The sequence below is a fragment of the Cercospora beticola genome, chromosome 9 (genome assembly GCF_033473495.1).
Source record: "Cercospora beticola chromosome 9, complete sequence".
Lineage (NCBI taxonomy): Eukaryota > Fungi > Ascomycota > Dothideomycetes > Mycosphaerellales > Mycosphaerellaceae > Cercospora > Cercospora beticola.
The window spans coordinates 414,231-435,349 of record NC_088943.1 but is presented as its reverse complement, the minus strand read 5'-3'; the positions used below and the strand labels follow the sequence as shown (position 1 = coordinate 435,349).

The 21,119-nt window shown below is 51.2% G+C and overlaps 7 protein-coding genes across 7 annotated transcripts; 4 read left to right on the top strand and 3 right to left on the bottom strand.

Annotated features, from left to right (window-relative positions):
* Positions 1 to 712: 712 nt before the first annotated feature.
* Positions 713 to 1,045, top strand: RHO25_012415 (uncharacterized protein; the record flags this gene model as incomplete). The annotated part of the gene is made up of 1 exon (XM_023603703.2): positions 713 to 1,045. One exon carries the CDS (start codon positions 713 to 715, stop codon positions 1,043 to 1,045), a length of 333 nt encoding a protein of 110 aa, XP_023450365.1.
* A 3,181-nt stretch (positions 1,046 to 4,226) lies between these two features.
* Positions 4,227 to 11,217, bottom strand: RHO25_012414 (uncharacterized protein; the record flags this gene model as incomplete). Its single annotated transcript, XM_023603704.1, has 11 exons — positions 4,227 to 4,902; positions 4,960 to 5,089; positions 5,141 to 5,999; positions 6,052 to 6,199; positions 6,251 to 6,300; positions 6,354 to 8,843; positions 8,901 to 9,079; positions 9,129 to 9,428; positions 9,481 to 9,519; positions 9,582 to 10,581; positions 10,633 to 11,217. 11 exons carry the CDS (start codon positions 11,215 to 11,217, stop codon positions 4,227 to 4,229), a joined length of 6,456 nt encoding a protein of 2,151 aa, XP_023450000.1.
* A 519-nt stretch (positions 11,218 to 11,736) lies between these two features.
* Positions 11,737 to 13,486, top strand: RHO25_012413 (uncharacterized protein; the record flags this gene model as incomplete). Its single annotated transcript, XM_065603543.1, has 4 exons — positions 11,737 to 11,943; positions 12,002 to 13,111; positions 13,175 to 13,211; positions 13,260 to 13,486. The coding sequence occupies 4 exons, from the start codon at positions 11,737 to 11,739 to the stop codon at positions 13,484 to 13,486; spliced, it is 1,581 nt and encodes a 526-aa protein (XP_065459615.1).
* Positions 13,487 to 13,650: 164 nt separating this feature from the next.
* RHO25_012412 (uncharacterized protein) lies at positions 13,651 to 15,148 on the top strand (the record flags this gene model as incomplete). Its single annotated transcript, XM_023603705.2, has 4 exons — positions 13,651 to 13,905; positions 13,955 to 14,194; positions 14,254 to 14,903; positions 14,959 to 15,148. 4 exons carry the CDS (start codon positions 13,651 to 13,653, stop codon positions 15,146 to 15,148), a joined length of 1,335 nt encoding a protein of 444 aa, XP_023450001.2.
* A 270-nt stretch (positions 15,149 to 15,418) lies between these two features.
* On the bottom strand, positions 15,419 to 17,000 carry RHO25_012411 (uncharacterized protein; the record flags this gene model as incomplete). The annotated part of the gene is made up of 5 exons (XM_023603706.2): positions 15,419 to 15,837; positions 15,887 to 16,123; positions 16,176 to 16,702; positions 16,759 to 16,835; positions 16,890 to 17,000. The coding sequence occupies 5 exons, from the start codon at positions 16,998 to 17,000 to the stop codon at positions 15,419 to 15,421; spliced, it is 1,371 nt and encodes a 456-aa protein (XP_023449999.2).
* Positions 17,001 to 17,554: 554 nt separating this feature from the next.
* RHO25_012410 (uncharacterized protein) lies at positions 17,555 to 18,934 on the top strand (the record flags this gene model as incomplete). Its single annotated transcript, XM_023603707.2, has 2 exons — positions 17,555 to 18,370; positions 18,422 to 18,934. 2 exons carry the CDS (start codon positions 17,555 to 17,557, stop codon positions 18,932 to 18,934), a joined length of 1,329 nt encoding a protein of 442 aa, XP_023449856.2.
* A 53-nt stretch (positions 18,935 to 18,987) lies between these two features.
* On the bottom strand, positions 18,988 to 20,930 carry RHO25_012409 (uncharacterized protein; the record flags this gene model as incomplete). The annotated part of the gene is made up of 7 exons (XM_023603708.1): positions 18,988 to 19,410; positions 19,468 to 19,740; positions 19,800 to 19,867; positions 19,924 to 20,134; positions 20,196 to 20,472; positions 20,532 to 20,755; positions 20,808 to 20,930. The coding sequence occupies 7 exons, from the start codon at positions 20,928 to 20,930 to the stop codon at positions 18,988 to 18,990; spliced, it is 1,599 nt and encodes a 532-aa protein (XP_023449997.1).
* Between the last annotated feature and the right edge of the window lie 189 nt (positions 20,931 to 21,119).

The window sequence follows — 21,119 nt, the reverse complement described above, 5'->3', positions numbered from 1 at the left end:
GTCGATATTTTTGCGTTCACCCTTTTTTTGCTTCAACACTGTTTCCATTGTCCTATGACACCTGTCGTTGCTACCTTCATCATCGCTATGCATCCGTTCCCGATCAAACTCTGCCAAGAAGATGCAGCCCCTCGTGGTTCGCGACTCGCCAACGACATCCCCGAGAATCCTTCGTGGTATGACGACGAAGATCCTTGCGCAGTTCTCAGTCGAAGTACACGTGCAGTCGAAAAACACGTGCAATGTTGAACTCTGAACTGAGGTTCGGGGACTGGAGTTGCCTACCTCCTACGATCGTCATTCAGCTTCGCGGTCTACGCTAGGGTCTTGGTATCACGAGCAAAGCTGCCATCGCGCGTCGGGAACTGTTGGAGATACTCGTGCTGATCTCATGTACTCCACTTGCATGCCCGGGACTGCTGTCATCCAGCTTGAACACTTCCTCACCAGGGGTCGTTGAGATGTTTCAACAAGCACGAAGCCCGAGTGAAGCGTCGCCGACGCTACTGTAGATCACTATTGGCACCCATCGTCGTCATACCTAGCACAGATGTGGACATTGAGAATAGTGTCACAAGCACCAAGTCCGTATGATTGTGTTGATACAAAAGGCGGTCCTCAAGCCGACCAAAGAACAATTATCATCCAACTCATCACAAACACTTCAAGACTTCCAACTACTTCCCAACACACCACAAATCAATCTATCAACATGCAGTTCTTCAATGCCATCATCCTCGCCTCTATGGCTCTCACTGCCACCGCCTGCAAGTGTGTCCAAGGCGGCACCAACGACGAGGCCACCCGAATCTGCTGTGGCTCCCTTGGCGGACGCTACGAAGGCAACGACTGTGTTGCAGGCACCATCTCCGAAAAGCTCTCAAACTTCCGCTCGTGCTGCATGAACCAAGACCCCAACGGCCAACTCACTTCAGACTGCGACTTCCCGACCAAGAGGGACGATGCGTCTGCGGCCATCCAGAAGCGTGCTCCCGTTGTCAAGGAGATTAAGAGTGCTGGAGCTATCATGACTGTCGTGGCATAAATGTCTCGAATAATGGTATGTCGAAAGAGGCGAGATCACCTCTGGTCATAGACTGATTGCCTGCAGAGTTGTCAAGACAAGCGAATGTGAATGCCGAAATTATGAACAGGGGTGTGTGATGGAGAGCATCTAGTGAGATGGCCGGGAATATTGTAGTAGATACCAGGTATCACGGCAAAGATAGCACGATATTCAACGCCTTCTGTTCATTTGAAGCATAGCACTTCTTCGAATCTTGCCCCATTCATCTTCGTTTGTGCTACGTGCAGTGAATGCAGACGTTGGGTGCACGAAGGATGAGAAGGATATCTAGCCTTCATAACAGTTCACAGCCACTTGGAGAGGTTGGCGTCATTGGGAGTTGGCATTGACCCACAGATCAAGTGAATTGTTGTCCCTTAGCACAAGGACCCGGAGACTTCTGAGCGAACATAATCACCGGCAACGACCAAATACACACTTTGCTGATGATTGTGGCTGTTAGCTGCGTAATTGCATGAGATTCGTGCCATTGTGCGGCGCTCTGGCAATCGCTCGCAGTTGTACGGAATCCAGTGATCCGATATCGAATAGTGCATTCCGAGAGCGCGCGGAGAGGCCTTGGCATCACAAAGGAGCAGAGATTGTTGATCACCTCTTAAGAGCAGAAAGGGAAGTGGAACTCGGGAAGAAGTCGGTACCGGTGGAGGAATTCTCAGCTCAGTACTGGAGTTCGGGCCCGAGGTCTCTTAGTAATCGCATAAGGCCAGTCCGTCTGCCTTAGGGCTTGCGGGCAAGAAGATCTCTCTCGGCCAACGACGACCTGCAAGAGGTATGGCAGACTTCGTATTATAGCGTGTGGTTGGCCGAAGGAACAATGCACGATCTTCTCCAGTAGGCTGGCAGCCATTGGCACGTGTAGGCACGAGGAATTCAAGGGATCTACGCAGAGGAGGCATTCTTGTTGGATACTGCGAACTGATTTAGTCCACTTTGGGACACAGAAGAAGAACGTACCGAGGCTAAGTCTTCTTGGGAAAAAGCTCTCGTCAGACTTCGATGGCAAGAAATCATCACAAGGCAAGACTGCTAAGCCTGCTTAGAGCAGACGTCACATCAGCATCATCCATTCCTCTGCCAATGCAATGTAGTAGACGGAGCCGCCGAGCTTCCTTCGTCCCCGCGAGACCAACACAGGAGAGCAACGGAGCCTAAATGCACCCGACTTCGTTCGCAGCTAGTGGCCAACGGAGTCTGGTCCGGGCGGCAATTGCGTGGGGTGGGAGGCCTTGAAGCACAAAAGGGTAGCGCTCCATTTCTTTACGGCACTGATGTTCGATTTTCCGGGTGGATCGACACACCTTACGCAGCCAAGGCCGGGCTTCATGTGTCTAGTGTCCTTCGCTCCTTGGCATGAATGTTGGATGACTAGTGCAATATAATGTTTGTAGCGCCATGGCATGATGGACATGGTGCAGTATCGAATCATGTTGTTGTTTTTGGGAGCTTTCGTTAGCTGTGACAGACGATCGTTGCTGGCAGAGTCGATCCACAAAATGACCTGCCTATATAGGATCTTATTGCGAGGCAGACCGCGTTCAAGTGAACGCCTCATAATGTCTGGCAGAATGCATTTGTAGGGGACGGGAGGGTCCAGACCTAGCCACGACCAGATTCCAGCGCTCGTCAGATTCCCTTGCACTGTATCACGACATGTCACACCATTCCCTTGCATCATTGAACAAGTCTGGTATTGTCCGACAGTCTTGCGATGCCTGCGGCCAATCTCACGTCCGCTGCCAGCCTCGGGAGGGCAGAGCATGTGTTCGCTGCCATGAAAAGGGCATGAACTGCAACTATTCTATCAGCAGACGTGGCCCACCAAAGCTCCCTCAATCATCATGTAAGGTCTGCGCCACATTTTCGGCTGACTCTGTTTGAAGCGTTGACTGATGGGTAACAGATGCAGCTTCACATGAGAATGGTGGCTTGCAACTATCCAGGAACGCCCATGAGGCGTTTGAGCAGTACATGTCGGCACCAGACGCCACCGAATACTTGCCGCAATCCTCCAACAGCCCCCACGATTCCGTCTTCAGCCCTTCCGTTTCGCTAGAGCAATTCAACAACTGGAACCTGCCCAACTTCGCCAATGGAGAGGGTAGCCATCGCAGCACCGCAAGCACAAACCCCATGGATTGTACAGTTCTTCAAGATCCATCCCCATCAAATGCATCGACTGGAGTGGCGCCCTCTCCAGGCCCGGCGATGATGCATTGGAATTTCGACCGGCCCAGCCAGAAGAGGCACCTTTCACAAGCGCTATGCGCCTCATGCTCGGATAGAAGTGCTAAGCTTTCACTACACGCATCACACAGCTTTTGGCCATTGGCGACACAATCGGCTCACAATTCCGAATCGACAATGTCAATAGGCATGGACGATCTGCTGGCCATCAACAGGGACACCATTGAGAACATCTCCGGAATTCTAGACTGCACATGCTCACAGAACATTTTACTGTTTGAGAAATGCTCCACGAGCATAGGGCGGGTGATCGACTGGTACGCCGGAGCATTTCTTGGCCACGACATGGTCATTGCTGCGACTGTACGAATTGGCTCGTACGTTGTCAGCTCGCCCGAGAGTCGCAATCAGGCGTCCGCTATTGTATTATCGGAAATGCACAATCTATTACTACCACTGCTGGATCGGCTTGGCACGGTGTACCAAAGACATCAAAGCATGCATGGCCCTCAGGCGGCCGGCGTTGGAGATCCTAAATGCCATTGGGCTAGAGTCAATTCTTTCTTCTGCTCGATAAGACGGAGTGCTCAGGCGACCGTATAGTTTGCACCTTACGATACGATATACAAAGATTTTAATCACAGTCATAGTGACGAATCACGAACAGGTTGTACAGTTTTCTCTATCTGCGAAATGATCTTGTGCATATCTCAGGTCCGCTCCTTGTGATCGTTCCTGACACATCACCTGAAGTCAGAAAGAGCAGATGGCGAGGAGAGTGATCTGAAACACGACGGCATTCCTGGCGTAGCAATTTCTCTTACATTAAATGCGATCGATCTATCTTCTGAGCAACTCAGTCTTGCAGGAAAACATCAAATTGCACTCCATGGCCCCCTCGACTCTTCTACCAATCTCATCAGCTACATTGCGCACCTCCGTGCCACCACATCCTTCAGAGAGCTGTGCCGATGATGCGAGCAAGCTTCGAAGCACCACGCCTCATCATACTGAAATGATGCTCATCCTCAATCGTGTGAACGTTGACTTCATGATCTTGTAATAGCCGCGCCCACTTTCCTGCCCCGAAATCAGTCCTTCGCTGCGTGAGAAACTGAATGCCTTCCATTTCTGAGAGAGTGAATTGTTTCGTGTCTGGCAGATCTCGGTATTTCTGATCGTCAAACGCGCAGGCTCCAGCCCAGATGATTGTCACAGAAGTTCGAGAGCCCTTGACCGAAAGAGGCAGGGGCTGGGCGAGATAGTCGTGGAGCAGCTCGATAGTGGCATGGAAATGCGGTATGAGCCATTGCGGTGGAACGGGCGCCACCATTGCAGGTGATCGTCGTTCGTTAATCTCAGACTCAAAGATACCAATCTTGGAGCAGTGATCAAAAAACTCCTGGGGCAACCTGTCAAGTCCATGTGCGGGAGAAGGTGAGTCGATCAAGATGATACTGGCGACCTCTTCGTTTGCTGCCAGCAATCTGGACGCAAGGACATAGGCGATGACACCGCCAGCAGACCACCCGCCTAAGTGATAAGGGCCAGCAGGCTGTCGTTGGCGTAGGGCAGCGAGGTAAATTTCCAGCAAAGCGTCCAGTGATGTTCCTTGCATCAAATGCGGTTTTCTGTCACATGGTAAGCTACAATCTGAATTGGAGACGATCAAAAAGATCTGAACATACCTCATGAAAGGGGAGTCGAATGCTACGACAGCCCAAGATTGCGATATCGATGGAAGTTTCATATATGATGTCGCTGAGCCGCCGCCATCAGGAAAAAGGAACAATCGATGAGTAGATGTCTCCATATTGCCTGCGTACGTCAGTATCTGCAATTTGCGCATCGTGCAAGCTATAAACGTACCCTGAATAATGTACGACGCCGCGGTCTGCGGCTCAAGTGTTGCATTCCATGACTTTTCGCCGAGAATGACTTCTGGAGGTGTCAATGGAGTCTCGAGAGGTGAGAACTCTGACAGTGGCCACGATGACTTCGAAGAAGAATTGTCCGATGGCGATTCCGAGACTGTGTCATCGGTGTGATCATCGACATGTCCAGCCAACTCCATGATACGGGCTTTCAAGCAGCCCAGGGTATCGCACTCCGCGTACAGTGAGACATGCGGAAGATCTATATCCAGTTTTTCTCGCAATCGACTTGCTATGACGAGCGATAGGAGAGAATCAACGCCAAGATCCGTTAGACTGGTGCTATCTAACAAATCTTGGATTAGAGTTCCTGCTTCTTGAGAGATGATCTGAAGTATCGTAGGCCAAATGGTGTCTGTTGGGGCCGGGGCAAGCTGGGTACTTGTATCCAGGTCGTTCATTTTTGAAGAAGCGTTCAGTCCATTCATGTAGGTTCGAAGGGCACCCACACTGCCCAGCTCCAGAAAGATGGAGTTGCTGAGTTCAATTGCCAACTCGCTCCGAACTCTGCTGACGATCAGAAGAGAAAGCAAAGAATCTACGCCCAGATCATCGAACCCTCGACCATCGATCAGTTCTTGCAGAGGGACGCCACTCTCTGAAGAGATGATTGCCAACACAGCGTCAAAAGAAGGCACCTGTCGCGTCAAGTGGGTAGCAACCACCTCAGCTTGGGCTGTTCTGGCAGCAATATTGGAGGATCTCTTCGGCTTGACGATTCCACATGCTTCTGCCGCCTTTGCATGAGCGGTGTTGACAATGTACTCCATGAGTGTTCTAGGTACTCGTTGAAGCTGAATATGATCAGTACTCGTACAATGTGTGCAGCCCGAACGTTTTACTTACCGCAATTCCAGCGAACTTGGCGACAAACTGATCTCCATCGAATATCGCGACATCACCCGTCCACAGCTTATCAGAGCCTTCGACCATTTTTACATGGCTCCGATAGCTCTTTCTGGGATCGATGTGGTCGAAGACTTGTAGTGACCGCCTGCAGTGTGTTAGTCTGAAAGTAGCGTGCTCGTCAACGAAACGGACTTACCAGCCATGATTGACGTAGATCTCATCGTTCAGATCAGTGCCCTCGTTGGCCTATAATCTTCATTAGCCTTGTCATTGCAAACAAGAGTTATTGCAGAACATACGTTCATCACAAAGCCCCCAAGCTGGGATAAAGCGTCGATACAAGCTGGATGAGTGTCGAAGTCGCCACCAAGAAGCTCGGGGTTTCTGAATTCAATTTTCCCGGTCGCCTCTAGTGCAGTATTGTCCATGACTATCTCAGTAAGGCCTCGGTAGTCATTGTGGAAGTCTGCTACTTGAGCCACCATCTTGTAGATCATGGACTTGCTGAACCGATATGTCTCACTGTTGGCAGCTTCAATCTGCTTGTAGAGTGCCTCTACGCGGGCTAAGACGTCAGGCGAAGACCTTGTTGCCAGATCGTATGCGGTGCCAGACTCGTGGAGTCGGATGATGCAATGAGCATGCTGCTCGGGCTCCTGGGAAGACTCAGTCAGACTTGAGAATGTGCAGCGAGCTGATTTGCTCATGCGATCAATCGCGACTTCTGTTCGCAGTATCTGGGATCGCCCGCCAGAGATTGCCACCAGAGCGCTTTTGATGTCCATCTCAGCGATTTCTACCATGGCATTGGGCTGCATGAAGACGTGCTGCTTCAGATGCTGCCCCAATGTCAAGGCAATGTCTGCATATACCGATGGAGTGCAAAGCGGGACCCCGTAGACTTTGTGTCCTTGTACAACGGCATCCATATCTTCACGATTGAGATCAGACTCCACTATCAACTTCCCAGCCGAAGTGTGTAGTGTGTCAATCAGGACCTTATGGATTGTCGTGCTCGGTCGCAATGGTACACCGGGCGGCTCAGCAGCCTCGCCCTTACGGAGCGACCAGTCATTGGTATATTGTATCCAGTAGTCACGTAAGTCCCAATTGTAAGGGGGAAGAGATATCGTATCAAGACCAGGACTGAAGGTTTGATGATACTCGTTCCAATTGATGTTGGCTCCTTTCCCGTACAGCGCGGCCAATGCCATTGACAACGGCCTTGTGACGGCCTCGCCCTGCCGCATGGAGACAAACGTCTCTGTTGAGGACCCAATCACTTCCTTGATCATGTTAACTGTCACGGCGCCCGATCCAATCTCTATGCAGATCGTCCGCTCATCGACAATTTTCTGCCCTCGTGCGGCCTCTAAGGCTCGTTGCATTTGCACAGGCTCACGACAGTGGGCTACAGCAAAGGTGCTGGAAAGCTCTGAGGGTATACCCGCAAAGGTCGGGGAGATGACTGGCAGCTTCTGCTTGACGAATTGAACATTGCCAGACAACGCATCCAGATCCTCCAGTATTGGGTCGACCTGGGCAGTGTGGAAGGCGTAAGGAAGTGGAAGATGCGTCGATCGAACACCCTGCTCTTGCAGTCTAGCGTGCACTTGCTGGAGCTCGTTTTTGGCTCCACCAAGAACGACGCTTCTGCGTCCATTGACGCAGGCTATCTCATACTTCAGACCCGAGGTATGTAGTAGAGCCGCAACGTCGGCGGTCGAAGATTTCACAACAAGCATGCCGTGGCTGCCACGGGCACAGTGTCGCTGCATCAAAGCTGCTCGGTTGCCGACGAGATAGATGACATCGAACTGAGAGAGCACACCCGCGGCGTAGAGCGAAGGATATTCCCCGAGGCTGTGACCCACAACAATCGTAGGCTCAATGCCGAATGATCGCCACAATCGCACAAGAGCCATTTGGAGACAGACTGCCGCTAGCTGCAGTGTCTGTGGAGTTGCAGTGTCCTTCGATTTATCGTCTTTGAATAGATCTAGGATCGAAAGGAACCCCATACTGAGACAGATCCTGTCGTAGACCTCGATATCGTTTCGGAAACCGGATACTTGGTCGAAGAAGTCTATGGCCATCCGAGGGAATTCGGAGCCTTGACCAGCAAAAGCGAACAAGATCTTTGGTGGTGGCATGCGTCGGGCATCTGCAATACTGTCCAAAGACAGTCGCAGTTGATGCTCGATGTCTCGCAGGTTTGATCCCGCAATCGCAACGCGCAGCGGGTGATGTAGGCGGCGTGCAGTGGTGGTATATGCCAACTTCGGAAGTATAGATGTATCCGAAAGGTTCTGCTGTCCGATCCAAGCTATTGTTGCGAGCAAATTTTGACGAAGAGAGACAGGAGTCTTGGCCGATATGACAATGGAGTGATGAGACTGAGGGAATGGCGTGAATGCCGTTGATGGCAAGGGCGGGTCCTCAAGGATGAGTGTTGTGTTGCCACCAGCAGCAGAGAAGTTGTTCACCAGCACCCTTCTAGAACCTCCCTCTGGTCGTGTCCAGCTGACCGTCTCGGTTGCAATTCGCACATTGTGAGATACAAGACCTGGCAGCTTGGGGTTGATCCTAGTTTTGATGCCGCAGTGAGGTGGAATTGTATCATGATGGAGCATCAAGAGGGCCTTCGCGAGACTTGTAATGCCAGCAGCTGCCTCGCCATGGCCGACATTAGCTTTTGCTGAGCCGATGTATAGTGGCTCTCGGGGAGATCGGGCACCCTGAGGAGCGAGGCTTGCCAGGACAGAGTTGGTTTCAGCTATGTCACCAGCCTAGTAGGTGAAAAAGTCAGTAATGGAAATTGCCGTAGAGATTCTGTGAATGCTGACCTGTGTCCCTGTTCCGTGCATCTCAGCGTAGCCGATGCTGCGACCAGATACTCCGGCCTCTCGAAGCACTTGGTCGATTAGCTCCCGCTGAGCGCCCACATGTGGTCGAGTGATCGATTCTGCTTCCGCAGAATGGTTCGTGGCGACTGAAAGAATACAGGCCTGGATCGGATCGTGGTCTACAAGCATAGTGTTAGGATAGCCTTGACAAAAGACTACTTCACTTACCGATCACAGCGTCCTCAAGACGCTTGAGCACAACCACGGCCACTGCCTCTCCGCGACAGTAACCATCTGCAGTGGCATCAAAGGTCTTGCAATTTCCTGTACGAGACAAGAAGTGACCTCTGTCTAATCCGCAGTGCATGTCAGGATTGGTCAGAATATTGGTCCCGCCAACTACGGCCATATCGATCTCTTGACGCCACAGAGCATTACAGGCCAGCTGAATGGCTGTGAGGCTTGAGCTGCATGCTGTATCAATTGAATAGCTTGGACCACTGAATTTGAAGTGATAGTTCAAACGGCCTGTACATCCTCGCGTCAGTCGTTTGAATAGAGCAGAGATTTTCGTACTCACCTGGTATGAATGCTCTGTTGCCACCAGGTATGAAATATGCTGCAGTTTAAGAACACGATCAGCTTGTGGTTTGGTGTTTGAACGAGCATGAACATGCTTACTGTCTACATTCTGCGCCGAATTCGTCTCCATCCAATCATTGGACGTGACTCCGAAGTAGACACCCACTCGGTTATGCTGTGTACTTGGAGTGCGGCCGGGCACAATTCCTGCTTCTTCTAGCGCTTCTGTAGCACACATAAGTGCTATACGTTGAGCAGGGTCCATCTGGGGCGCCTCCCGGGGCGATACATTGAAGAACTTTGCATCGAAGGCAGAAGCATCTTCTAACCAGCAACCATAGCCTGTGCCGCTAACGTTCTTCTCGAGCGACGAGGACTTCGAAACATGGGTTCGAGCATCCCAGCGGGACTCTGGAACCTGTCGGTGCGTATCAATGCCGTGCAATAAGACGTCCCAGAAGGCGTCCATATTCCTCGCCCGTGGGAATCGACCAGAACAGCTCAATATGGCGATTTTTGATCGTGCTGCACTCCTGGGACGCTGTCGCTCTTGTAGTCTTTCCAAGAGAGTTTCCATACTCTCAGCATTTCGGATTGTCAATGCATTGTGCAGGTTGGCACGAATTGCCGACTCCAGTCGCTCGGGTCCGCCCAGCGCAACAGGCTGGAGTGAGAATTGTGAGACGGACCCCATTGAGCCTATGCAAGATACTATAGCAGGACCCAACATATCGTAGCGTACGGTCCGCAGTAGACAGTCCCTGACCGCTGATTGTAGAGCATCCATGAAAGTCTTCGCTGACACGATCTCGCCGGTAGCACTAGAGATGATCGGTATGCACAGCTTTGAATCTGTGAAACCAAGTCCTGGAGAGGAAGTGCCATTCGAGGCACTATCAGAGCGAATGATCTGATCGATGTCGCTCTCGGAATATAGATGGGCAGCGTGATACGGTGCCTGTACCGGAAGCTCAACACTCGAAACGCCCAGCGGCGATAGTGTTGATAAGAAGTCGCGCAGCGTATGTGGCGCCGCCGAAACATTAACCTGATGTTGCGAGACGTAGGCAGAGATATATGGCGTAGATGGGATTTGTTTCTGATACTATTCATTAGCAGTGCCTTGCCTCTTGCCTTGATTCCGGCTTACATCAAGATCATCCACTTGTTTTGTGATCGTTTCGACATCCTTCACCATAACGGCTGCGGTCCACGATGTATATTTTCCAGACGATTCTCTGCAGTTCGCGATCCGACTGCCCACATCAGCTGCCAGAGTGCCAATTCGGAAGGCCACTGCCACACTTTCTTCTCCGAGGCAGAGCAGTTCTCCCACGTTGGCCGAGAAGCTGACCGCTGCGGCAGATATGAGTCCGGTGCAAACTCCAGTCAAACATGCTGTAGATGGCCTTGGGAAGGGTTTGCACTCTGCTCGGTAGCCGTGATTTGCAAGGAAGACTCCAATCTGTGTGAAGCAAGTCAAGGCCTGGCACAGTCCTGGTGTCAATGTACCATCTCGCCAGTACGGTAGGAGGTCAAGGAGTTCAGCAAACTTCGGAGATTCTGCTCTCTGCTCTGGTCCCAAATCCGCGAGCTCTTGTTGTAATCGTTTTGTTACTCGATGAACAAAGTCTGTGAGTAGAAAGTCGTCCCAATGGAGTAAGATCGACAGTAGTGCCGTAGCATCGTAAGTCTGGTCTCCGAATGCGTAGACCACGATGTGAGTTGGTTCCATGGCGACCGAGTGACCTCTGCGCCGGAAACGAAACAACCTCAAAATGAGAGCTCAGTATAGTTTCTTGGGACAAGATGCAATCTGCAACTATATTCACACGTGATGGAATTGCCTCTTGCATCACGCGGCGCAACGTGCACGCCACGAGGGTCTGGCATTGCGTGTGGGAACTTTTGCACATCTCCTAGAGGCGTTCGTCGGATCTCGATCAGATCGTCGTGCTTCTGCGGGCTGTTGGGAGTAGGATGTGGTGCGATCACGAGGCCCGATAGAGGCCCGATGAATCTGGCATAGGATCCCCGAAGCTAGCATAGCTTGCCAAGCCCCTAAGCATTGCAGCGTGGTAAGGCCACCAGTGCTGCTACCCTCGATCCTTCGCCCAGACATGACATACACGTGAAGCGTGCCTGACGATCTTGGTCCCCTCCCTGGAAGCTGTAGAAGCTCCTCCAAAAATTTCGCTCCGAATTTGTCGAATGTGAGGTTCCAACGTTGACTACTCACGTTCCCTCATCAGGCATGATGAACCACAGTATTGACCAACAGGCCATTGGCGACGCCCTCGTAGCAGTAATTGCTAGTGGCCATAGCCTACTTCACCAAATTCACCTGAATGATGCTTCAAGTCCCATCTCGATAGCTCGAAAGGCACTCATAGAAGATGCTTCACGGCTCATAGATCTCGTCAGCCAACAGCAAGAACATCCACGTATGCTGGCAGCGAAGGTAGGCGATGCAGTCTGACGATGAGGAGACTCCAGGGCTGACAAATTGACTCTGATAGAAGTATAACGGAGTCGAGCTCGACCCGCAGATCAACGGAACGACAGTGCTCCAAAACGGAACAGCAGCGAGGCAAGAGTGCAATGGTGATACTCCAACACTGAGGACGAACATCACAAATAACATAATTGAGCCTGTCATCATCATCGGTGCCGGGATAGGAGGATTATGTCTTGCTCAAGGCTTGCAAAAAGCCGGTCGAGATTTCCTGGTGCTTGAGCGTGACGCCTCATTACACGATCGACCTCAAGGATATCGGCTAAAGATCGAACGCAATGGTGCTCAAGCACTAAAGTCGGCTTTGACAGAGACTTGCTTCCAGAAGTTTGAAGCGACATGCGCAATCACGACTTGCGGACAGACTGACTACAACCCGCTGAACGGCCAGATCACCAAGAGTCGAGCAGGCAGTGGGCTAGCTGGGCAGCAGGGCCTGGCCGCAACATATACCGTCGATCGAGGAGTATTTCGTTCGATACTCACGACTGGAATTTCTGACAAGATCACGTTTGACAAAGAGCTTCTCTCCTACGACGTGATCAACGAAGGCCGCAGCATACTTGCAACGTTCAAAGACGGATCTCAAATACGAGGAAGTTTCCTGGTAGGAGCGGATGGCATTCGATCCTCAGTGCGCAGAAAAATGTTGCCCAAAATGAAATATGTCGACACTGGCGCCATGTGTATCTACGGAAAGACACCTATCACGCCATCACTCGAAGCAGAGGTCCCACCGAAGGCGTTGAGGTGGATGACTACATTCGTGGACAGCGCACCACTAATACAGTCCGTGCTCATCGGAGACTCGCCACTGACACTAATATCAGAGCCTATAAGATGGTCGTCGGGGAGCAGAGCCCTGGGGCAAATGCCAATGGACTACGTGTATTGGGCTATGGTTGGCCGCAGGGAGCTGTTTACGGATAGCAAAAGCACAAAGGCATATTCAGCATCCGAAGCATCGAAACTCAGCCTGGAAGTGACCAAAGAGTGGCACGACTCCATGAATGCGCTCATGAGGTTGCAAGACACCGAGCAATGCTCAGCTGTCCCCGTCGTATCCGCGATACCAGAGATCCCGACTTGGCAGCCATCGGAGCGAGTGACTCTGGTAAGTGTCATTGCGCCCATCACTTGTCTCGTGCTGCAACAATACGCTGATCATCTTTGCCAGCTCGGCGATGCCATTCACGCGATGTCACCATGCGGAGGTAAGCAAGCCCGCGGGAATGATCGACAGCAAGCTGATGCCAAGACAGGTGTAGGTGCCAACACCGCGCTAGTAGACGCAGCTGAGCTGGTTAAGCTCTTCGGGGACCCGAAGAGGACGGGACCTAGTGGCATCGATCCTACATCCGTCTCCATTGGGAACTACGAAGCGTCAATGCGAGAGAGAGCTCGTGCTATGATCATGCGAAGTTTTGTCGGGTCCAAAAAACTGTTTGATCAGCGTCCTTTCGAGGAGTGCCCCGCAGTGGAGTGGTAGTTGTAGCTCGCAATCAGTAAACATGGTGGTGACATCGTTCTCACCTGGGTCAAAGGACCGAGAAGATAGCCTTTAGTGATAGCTTGCCCGTGTTCGAATGGAGCACATACAACGTAACTTGTTTGACCCTGTTCAGGTCACCAAAGGCCATCCTTTCAACGATCATGCATACCCGCAATGAAGATACTAGCCTCTATGAGCTTATTGCCACACTAGCTTGCAACGTGGGTGAAGTCAACAGCCATCTACGCAAGCACAATTTACCGGGACTCTCGTATGGTGAGAGTCATCCCACATTACCTGAGAATGCCGACTTCGCTTCTTATGGCGAGTCTCGAGCTGCTGCCATCGAGGCCGCCGAGAAGATTTTGTACACGTTGAGAGGCCCACGTGAGGTTCTTCTCGACATCTCGTTCCAGGTATGCGTCTCGTATGTGTTCATTCTAGTTCCCTACTGATCAATCACAGCATTGCGCATCTGCTTCATTACAAGTCATTCAACATTACGAAATCGCACATCACATCCCACTGCAGGGCACTACTACATACGCGAAAGTCGCCGAGAGTGTGGGGAAAGGCATCGAATCGTCGCTTGTTCAACGAGTAGTGCAGCATGCTATCACATATGGACTGTTCCAAGAGAACGCTGCCGGCGAGGTCGGTCACAACAACACATCGGCCTTGCTGGTAAAGGACCCAGATCTCGAGGTAAAGTGTAATCATTTTCCACAAGGCATTGTTTTCATCTAACATTTCTCTTGTTCCAGGCATGGCTGTACCTTTGTACCAATGTAGCATATCCTGCCGGAGCACAGATTCCCAGGGCGTTGGAGCTGTACGGTGCTAGCTCAGAAGCGGACGAGACAGCATATTCAGTCTCGATTGGCAGAAAGATTTCTCAGTTTCAGCGTTTCCGGGAGCCGGACGGAAAGGCCTTGTACAGCATGTTCGGGAAAGCCATGAAAGGCATCTCAGCTGGAGGAGCATCCGGTATTAGCCATGTTGTTGATGGATATCCTTGGCATCAGTTCTCTACCACGACGGATCATCTCATCGTCGACGTAGGAGGCGGCATGGGACACGTTGCTATTGAGCTCGCCAAAACCCACGACACTCTACGCTTCGAAGTTCAAGACCTGCCCGAGACAGTCGAAAGTGCCGAGAAACAATGCCCACCAGAGTTCAGAGACAGGATTGATTTTCGAGCGCACAATTTCCTCGAGCAGCAACCGGATCATAAGGCAGCCAGTATCACCTACTTTGCAAGATTCATTCTGCACGACTGGAGTGATAAGTATGCTTCGCAGATACTGGAAGCTTTAGCGAAGAGTATGCGACCACAAGATCGCTTGATTGTCAATGAAGTTGTGATTCCGGAGCTGGGCACATTACCCCGCGGCGTTGAGAGACGACTACAGTAAGTTATTCACATGTAAAGTGTAACAGCATGCTGACCCTAGTGATGTCAACAGTGATCGAGATTTACTGATGCTCATGAACCTGAACGGTCGCGAGCGTACCCTATCGGTATGGAAGCAATTGTTTGACTCAATCACGCCGACACTGCAGCTAAGGAAGATTTACCGGCCCACCGATGGCGAACTTTCTTTAATAGAGTTATCTTTGAGTGATGGACAAGGACAACTCAACGGTAGTCACTAGACCTCTTTTCGCCTACATAGAATAGCGTAGAGGAGGGAAGTGTCCAAAAGCAGGTTTCGATGAAACCTGGCCCTACAAACACGATTGTTCGAGACCGGCTGCTTGCTATGCATATTTATGATCACTCCAATTTCGGGTCAGAAAGGCATCAGGTCTCATCATTACTAGCGGCAGCGCCATACATCAATCAATTTAATAAAGTCGCTCAATGGTCAATCTGCCTCTGGTGAATTGTGTTTATGTATCACATCCCTGCCTTGCACCGGCCTACTAATCATTGAGCAATTGAAGCCGCCTCTCATTTCGTGGCATCAGCTGAATTTTGAATGGTTTCGGAGGTCGGAATGCAGTGTCCTCCCACGCATCACCAGAGATATCGACCTCTTTGCTCGCGGTAGGCGGAGCTATTTGAAAACACCAAAGAACATGTGCCAGTGCCAGGTTGAGTGTATTTTCCGCCAACCTAGATCCGGGACAGATGCGTCTGCCGGCTCCAAAAGCATAGTGCTCTCTTTGTGTCGGATCTGCCATTGCTGCGTACTCGGCAGAGTACTTCTCGTGGTTGATAAATCGTTCCGGCTGAAAAGCCTCGGGATCAGCGTATCGAGAAGGATCGTAGTGGATCGCCCATGTGTTTCCCAACACCACTGTGCCCTTGGGAATGACCCAATCTTTATAAACCACATCGTCTGAGCCAAATTAGTCAATTCCAATTGCATTTCCAGTCAAGCCACTTACTGTCTGTGTAGTGCTTGACACCCCATGTAGGAATCGGATTCAATCGTAGAACTTCTTTCACACAAGCGCGTACGTAAGGCAATCTTGGAATATCCTCAAAGCATGGCGGTCTGTCGTCTCCGACAACGTTATCTAGCTCCTTCATCGCTTTGGTCTGGCAAGTCGGATTGGCTGCAAGGTATAGAAGCAAATTCAAAAGAGTAATCGACGTGGTTTCGGAGCCGACCTCGACTAGTCCTATGGTTGTTGTTAGCCACTTAGTCAACGTCCGTCATTGGCACACTCTTACCGCTCGCAACCCACGCAGCATCACTCTCAGTCAATCCGTGTGCTGTCAAATCCTGATGCAAAAGTTCCTTTCCAAAACATTCTGGAGCAGTGCCACTACATTGCTGTTCTCGAAGAATGTTCCATAGCCTCATCTTTGCAGCATGAACGGGAACAGCAAGCCGGGTTGCCTCTTTTCTTGATGGCTGTAACCAACTAGGTAGCATAGCCAGTAAAGGAATCTCATCCTCGATGAAGTAGCCAGGCCGAGAAATCTTGCCCAGGATTGCTCTCCCTTTCAGCATGTGCCGCACATCTTCATGGTCCCAACTCGGGATTCGTCGACCATACGTCGCCATCATCATAAAGGAGAATGACATTCTCCGGATGTGATCTTGAGGATCGATATCCTGCGCCGGCGTGCACGCAAGATCGCGAACGAGGTGTCTGATTTCGACCAATTGAGCAGGGAGGAATGTTTCTGTCATCTTTGGCGACAGAAGCTGGTGAATGACTGTACGATAAGCCCTCCACTTGGTACCATAAGGCCTAAGAAAGACATCCGATCAGCATACGGTGCAACAGGTTTTGGGACCTCAACTCACATGGTGAACATCCTCATGCCTCCCGTGATAATGTCATGCCCGACCGGGGCAGGTACTTTGGAGGAGGTCGATGCAGACTAGTTGGGCAATGGATGAGTACCGTATGATTTCCGATCACGCTCTTCGCTCACCTGTCTGCCGAAGATCTCCTTCATCGCTTCAGGGCTGTTGATGACCACCCAATTGTACCATCCGATGCGAATCTGGACTAGCTCGCCGTGATCCAGAGCCCATCGACGCATGACTTGATGTGCTCTGGGCGGAAGCCCGAATCTGATATTGAACGGCCAAGCCCCTGCTGGACCTGGGATACTCTGCAAGCGGCTGTGACTTTTCCATCTCACCCATGCCAGAAACAGTGCGGCTGCAAGCAGGAAAGCGACTGGCAGCGTGTTGATTTCTTCTCCACCTGCGAAGAATAACATCTTTGCGCTCAAATTTCTCGGAGAGACAAGTAAAAGCTCCCTCTTGTTACGATACTACGCCCAACAAGGGATTGGGAGTTGGAGTCGCCTTCTTGGCGTCAGTGATGATAAAGTGCCTGGTCGATCAAGCGTGCTCATACAAGGACATATTTGGCACAGGCTGCACCTGTACCCCAGTATGGACACCTGATTGGCCACTCTCGATGAAGATCTTCCAAATGCGCCTACGAGCTCCAGTGAAGTTCCTGCATAAAGCCAAGGCATGATCCTTCGTAGTTCAACTTTAGCCCGCTCGGGGCCCGAAACCCAACCCGAGCCAAACAAGACGACTCTGAGGAACGTCAACGGATCATCTGGTTATGCAGGGAACCATGTCGATTTCGGCAACGAATTCTCGGAGCGTAGGTCGCAATCGCAAATTCGTGGCAGTCGCCCCATCGTCCATCCGAGCAGACACACCGACGGAAATGCATTCGCAAGCATTAGATCTGGCCCTCGACCTGCAGCGACGCGCGCAAGACCTCGTTGATGCGTTGCAGAAACACAAAAATGATCCCGAAAATGTACAAATCGTGGAAGCGCAGTCTCACGTACGACAGTCCATGAGAGCGTTCGAGCGGGAGACCCTACAGCCCTGCGACTTTCTGTCACAGATGGGCATTCAACAACAACTATTCATGTGTATGCATTGGCTGTGCTACTTCAACGTCGTCTCCATAGTACCAACAGGACATGGCGAGTCGATCAGCTACGATGATTTGGCTCAAAAGGCCAACGTTCCCCTCACCACGATGAAGTCGGTCATTAGAATGGCAATGATATACGGAGTCTTTCGGGAGAACCCCGATGGTACTCTCCAACATACGCATCTTTCGTCTGCTTTCGCGACAGACTCCAATGTGTCCAATTGGATGATGTACATGGCAAAAGAGACGGCACCGACTATAGCGCATTTTATCAAAGCCACGGAACGGTGGCCAAATTCGGAGAACAAATGCGAGACTGCTTACTCGCTTTCGAGAGGGACAAGTCTTGCTTTCTTCGATCACATCAATCTTGTTCCGGAGCGAGCGAACGAGTTTGGTACCTACATGAAAAGTCAAGCTGCGAATAGAAAAGGCACAAGTGTGGACTCGCTTGCGGCAGGGTTCGATTGGGGGGGTCTCGGGAGAGCAACTGTAGTGGATGTCAGTTTCCCTGCGGTTGCAGTACTCCATCATGCTGACAGTTGGTGACAGGTCGGTGGTGGCGGCGGCGACGCTTCCGTCTCTCTCGCACAGAAGTTCAGCCTTCTCGATTTCGTCGTTCAAGATCTCCCAACTGCTATCGCAACAGCACGAAAGCGAGCTGACTCGCTGCCGACCCAAATTTCACTCAGGATCAAGTTCCAAGAGCACGATTTCTTTGATGAACAGCCTGTGAAAGGAGCAAGGGTATATCTGTTGCGAATGATCCTGCACGACTGGCCAGACAGCGATTGTGTCAAGATCTTGGAGCAACTTTCGGCATGCACGGAGGCTGGAGGACGCATCGTCATTATGGACATGGTCTTACCACGGCCAGGATCGATTCCATTAGAGCAAGAAGCTGGCTTGCGTCAGAAGGACCTGGTAATGAAACAGAACTTTAACGCCAAGGAGCGGGAACTAAAGGAGTGGGAGTCTCTCATGGCAAAATCTGGCCTGCGTATCAAGGCAGTGAAGATGCCAGCAGGCAGCCAGCTTTCTGTGCTAGAGGTGGTTGCGGTCTGAGGTGTGGTTAGAAGTCTCACTATAGAGGAATGATCACAGTGCACCTGATAAACCTATAACTTGAGAGAGCTCTGTCCTTGTTCCATAGTCAACTTGAATCCACCACGAACCTGCTTCTGGAACATTTGCTCAGGATCATACTTCTTGCTGATCTCGATCATTTCTCTCACCACCTTCTCACCCCTTCTCTCAATTGGCTTCTGCCATCCGTCTGCATAAGTCATTTGCACATAATCTCTTTGCAGTCCCCAGCTGCTCGCTACCTCCTCCGCCTTCTCGAACAAAGCTTTCACAGCACTCGTGATGGCATGGTCTAAGTGAGCAGTCTCGTTACCGACACCAAGAGCAAAGTGTACGTTGAACATTGGTCCCTGCGAATGCAAAAGGCCAAGTGAATTCAGGTTCGGATCAGAGCTCGATCGTGTAGGGATGGGCTGGTAAGAAATGGAGAGTTGGAAAGACGAGATCCCGAGAAACTGCGTGTGCTGTCAGCACTGATTGAAATTCGGTCCACAAATGGTGCTTGGGCTTACTGGTTTCACTGCCTTGAAAGTCAGTTGCCAAAACTCCTCCATCATGCGTGCTGAGTTCCCGAAGCTGATCGATGCGAAAGTCCAGCGTTTCTTCTCTTTCAGAAGAGAAGCATACTCACGAGAATAGCTTGTCATGTTTCCGATCCTTAGAGAGTCAGTCGGTGTGCCGGGGAAGACGGGATGCCTCTTGAGGTCGAGCAGACGTTCGAAGGGACGAGGCCTGGCAGCGAGTGCGACGTGTGGATTGGACTGAGTACACTGGTAGCTATTGCCCTGCGAATATGTCAGGCTGACGTACGAGATTGGAGGGCAAAGTGGACACGGTGACTTACAATGAACCAACTTCGCATTTCACCATTGATCACCATCGTTGTCAGAAAGTGCGTATGTTGATCGTAGTCTGAAACTCATTGTCGTCAGCAAGTGAGTCTCGATGGGTCGGCCCCTGTGACAGACCTTCTATGAGATTCTCCAGGCGCTGGAAGATCTCTTCCCGTTGCTCAATACGGTGAAATGTTTGGCCTCCCCAGAATGGACCCTGATCATGCGTCCTCAAGGTAATGGCAGTGGCAATGCCGAAATTGTTTGAGCCTCCTCGAAGAGCTTTCCAGAGATCACGATGTTCATTCGCATTGGCATTGACGATTCGGCCGGAAGACAGCACGACCTGAACAATAGTCAATCACGGTCGCCGACAAAATGAAGTTCTCTTCTGAAGGGTGAAGTACCTGGAAGTTCTCGACATTGTCACATGCGAAGCCATGCTTGGAGCTAACATAGGATATCCCACAACCGAGGACAAGACCTCCAACACCAACGCCCGCAACACGACCACCAACGACAGTAAGATTGAGCGGGTCCAGTTGCTCATAAAGCTGGTCCCACTTTGTTGCAGGCGAGACCGTGATCGAGCTCTGATCTTCAGCAAGTCCCTCCGACGGCATCTTGGAGAGATCGATAACGATGCCATCATCGAGCGTTGCAGCTTCGCGAAATGGAGTGTGCCTTTATCGAGTCAGCGCCCAATGCCTTTCGACAGTTTGAACGAGTTCATCGTCGCTCACCCTCCGCTCTTGATGGCGAACTGGCATTTCCCGGGCCACGTCTTCGCACCACGAGCGAGAATCTGTGTGGCTTTCGAAACAGCCTCCACGGATGCAGGCCGGAGGATGCACCTCGGTCGAACATCGACATTTCTCAAGCTCCAGTATGAATCGCTGGAGTTTTGATAATCCGAGTCTGGCGGGTAGTACAGAACTTCACCCAAAGCTTGGTAAAGTGCTTCGCACTGCAACGTCTGGCTCAGCTGCCATTCTGTCCTGCCCGACGGTGAGACTCACACAATTTGATGCCTGGGCTTGTGGTGAGCCCACTTTCAAATGGCCATCGTCATGAATCGCCACCAGCATTTGTCCCAGCTCATGATAGCCAAGAACCCATTGAACCAGATTCGAGAGAAACATGATGGCTTGGACGAAGTGACCAAGGTATGAGGTGAGTAATCAACAAAGCTTAGATCATGCCATCAATTGCTGCTTTGATGCCGCAGATGTGCTCGTGAACGAGCTTTGCGGTTGTGCTGGACTTCCTCAAAGGCACAATGTCACAGATTGGCAGCGCTCAAGCTTCTTGCCGCGTTCCCTCGACGTCAG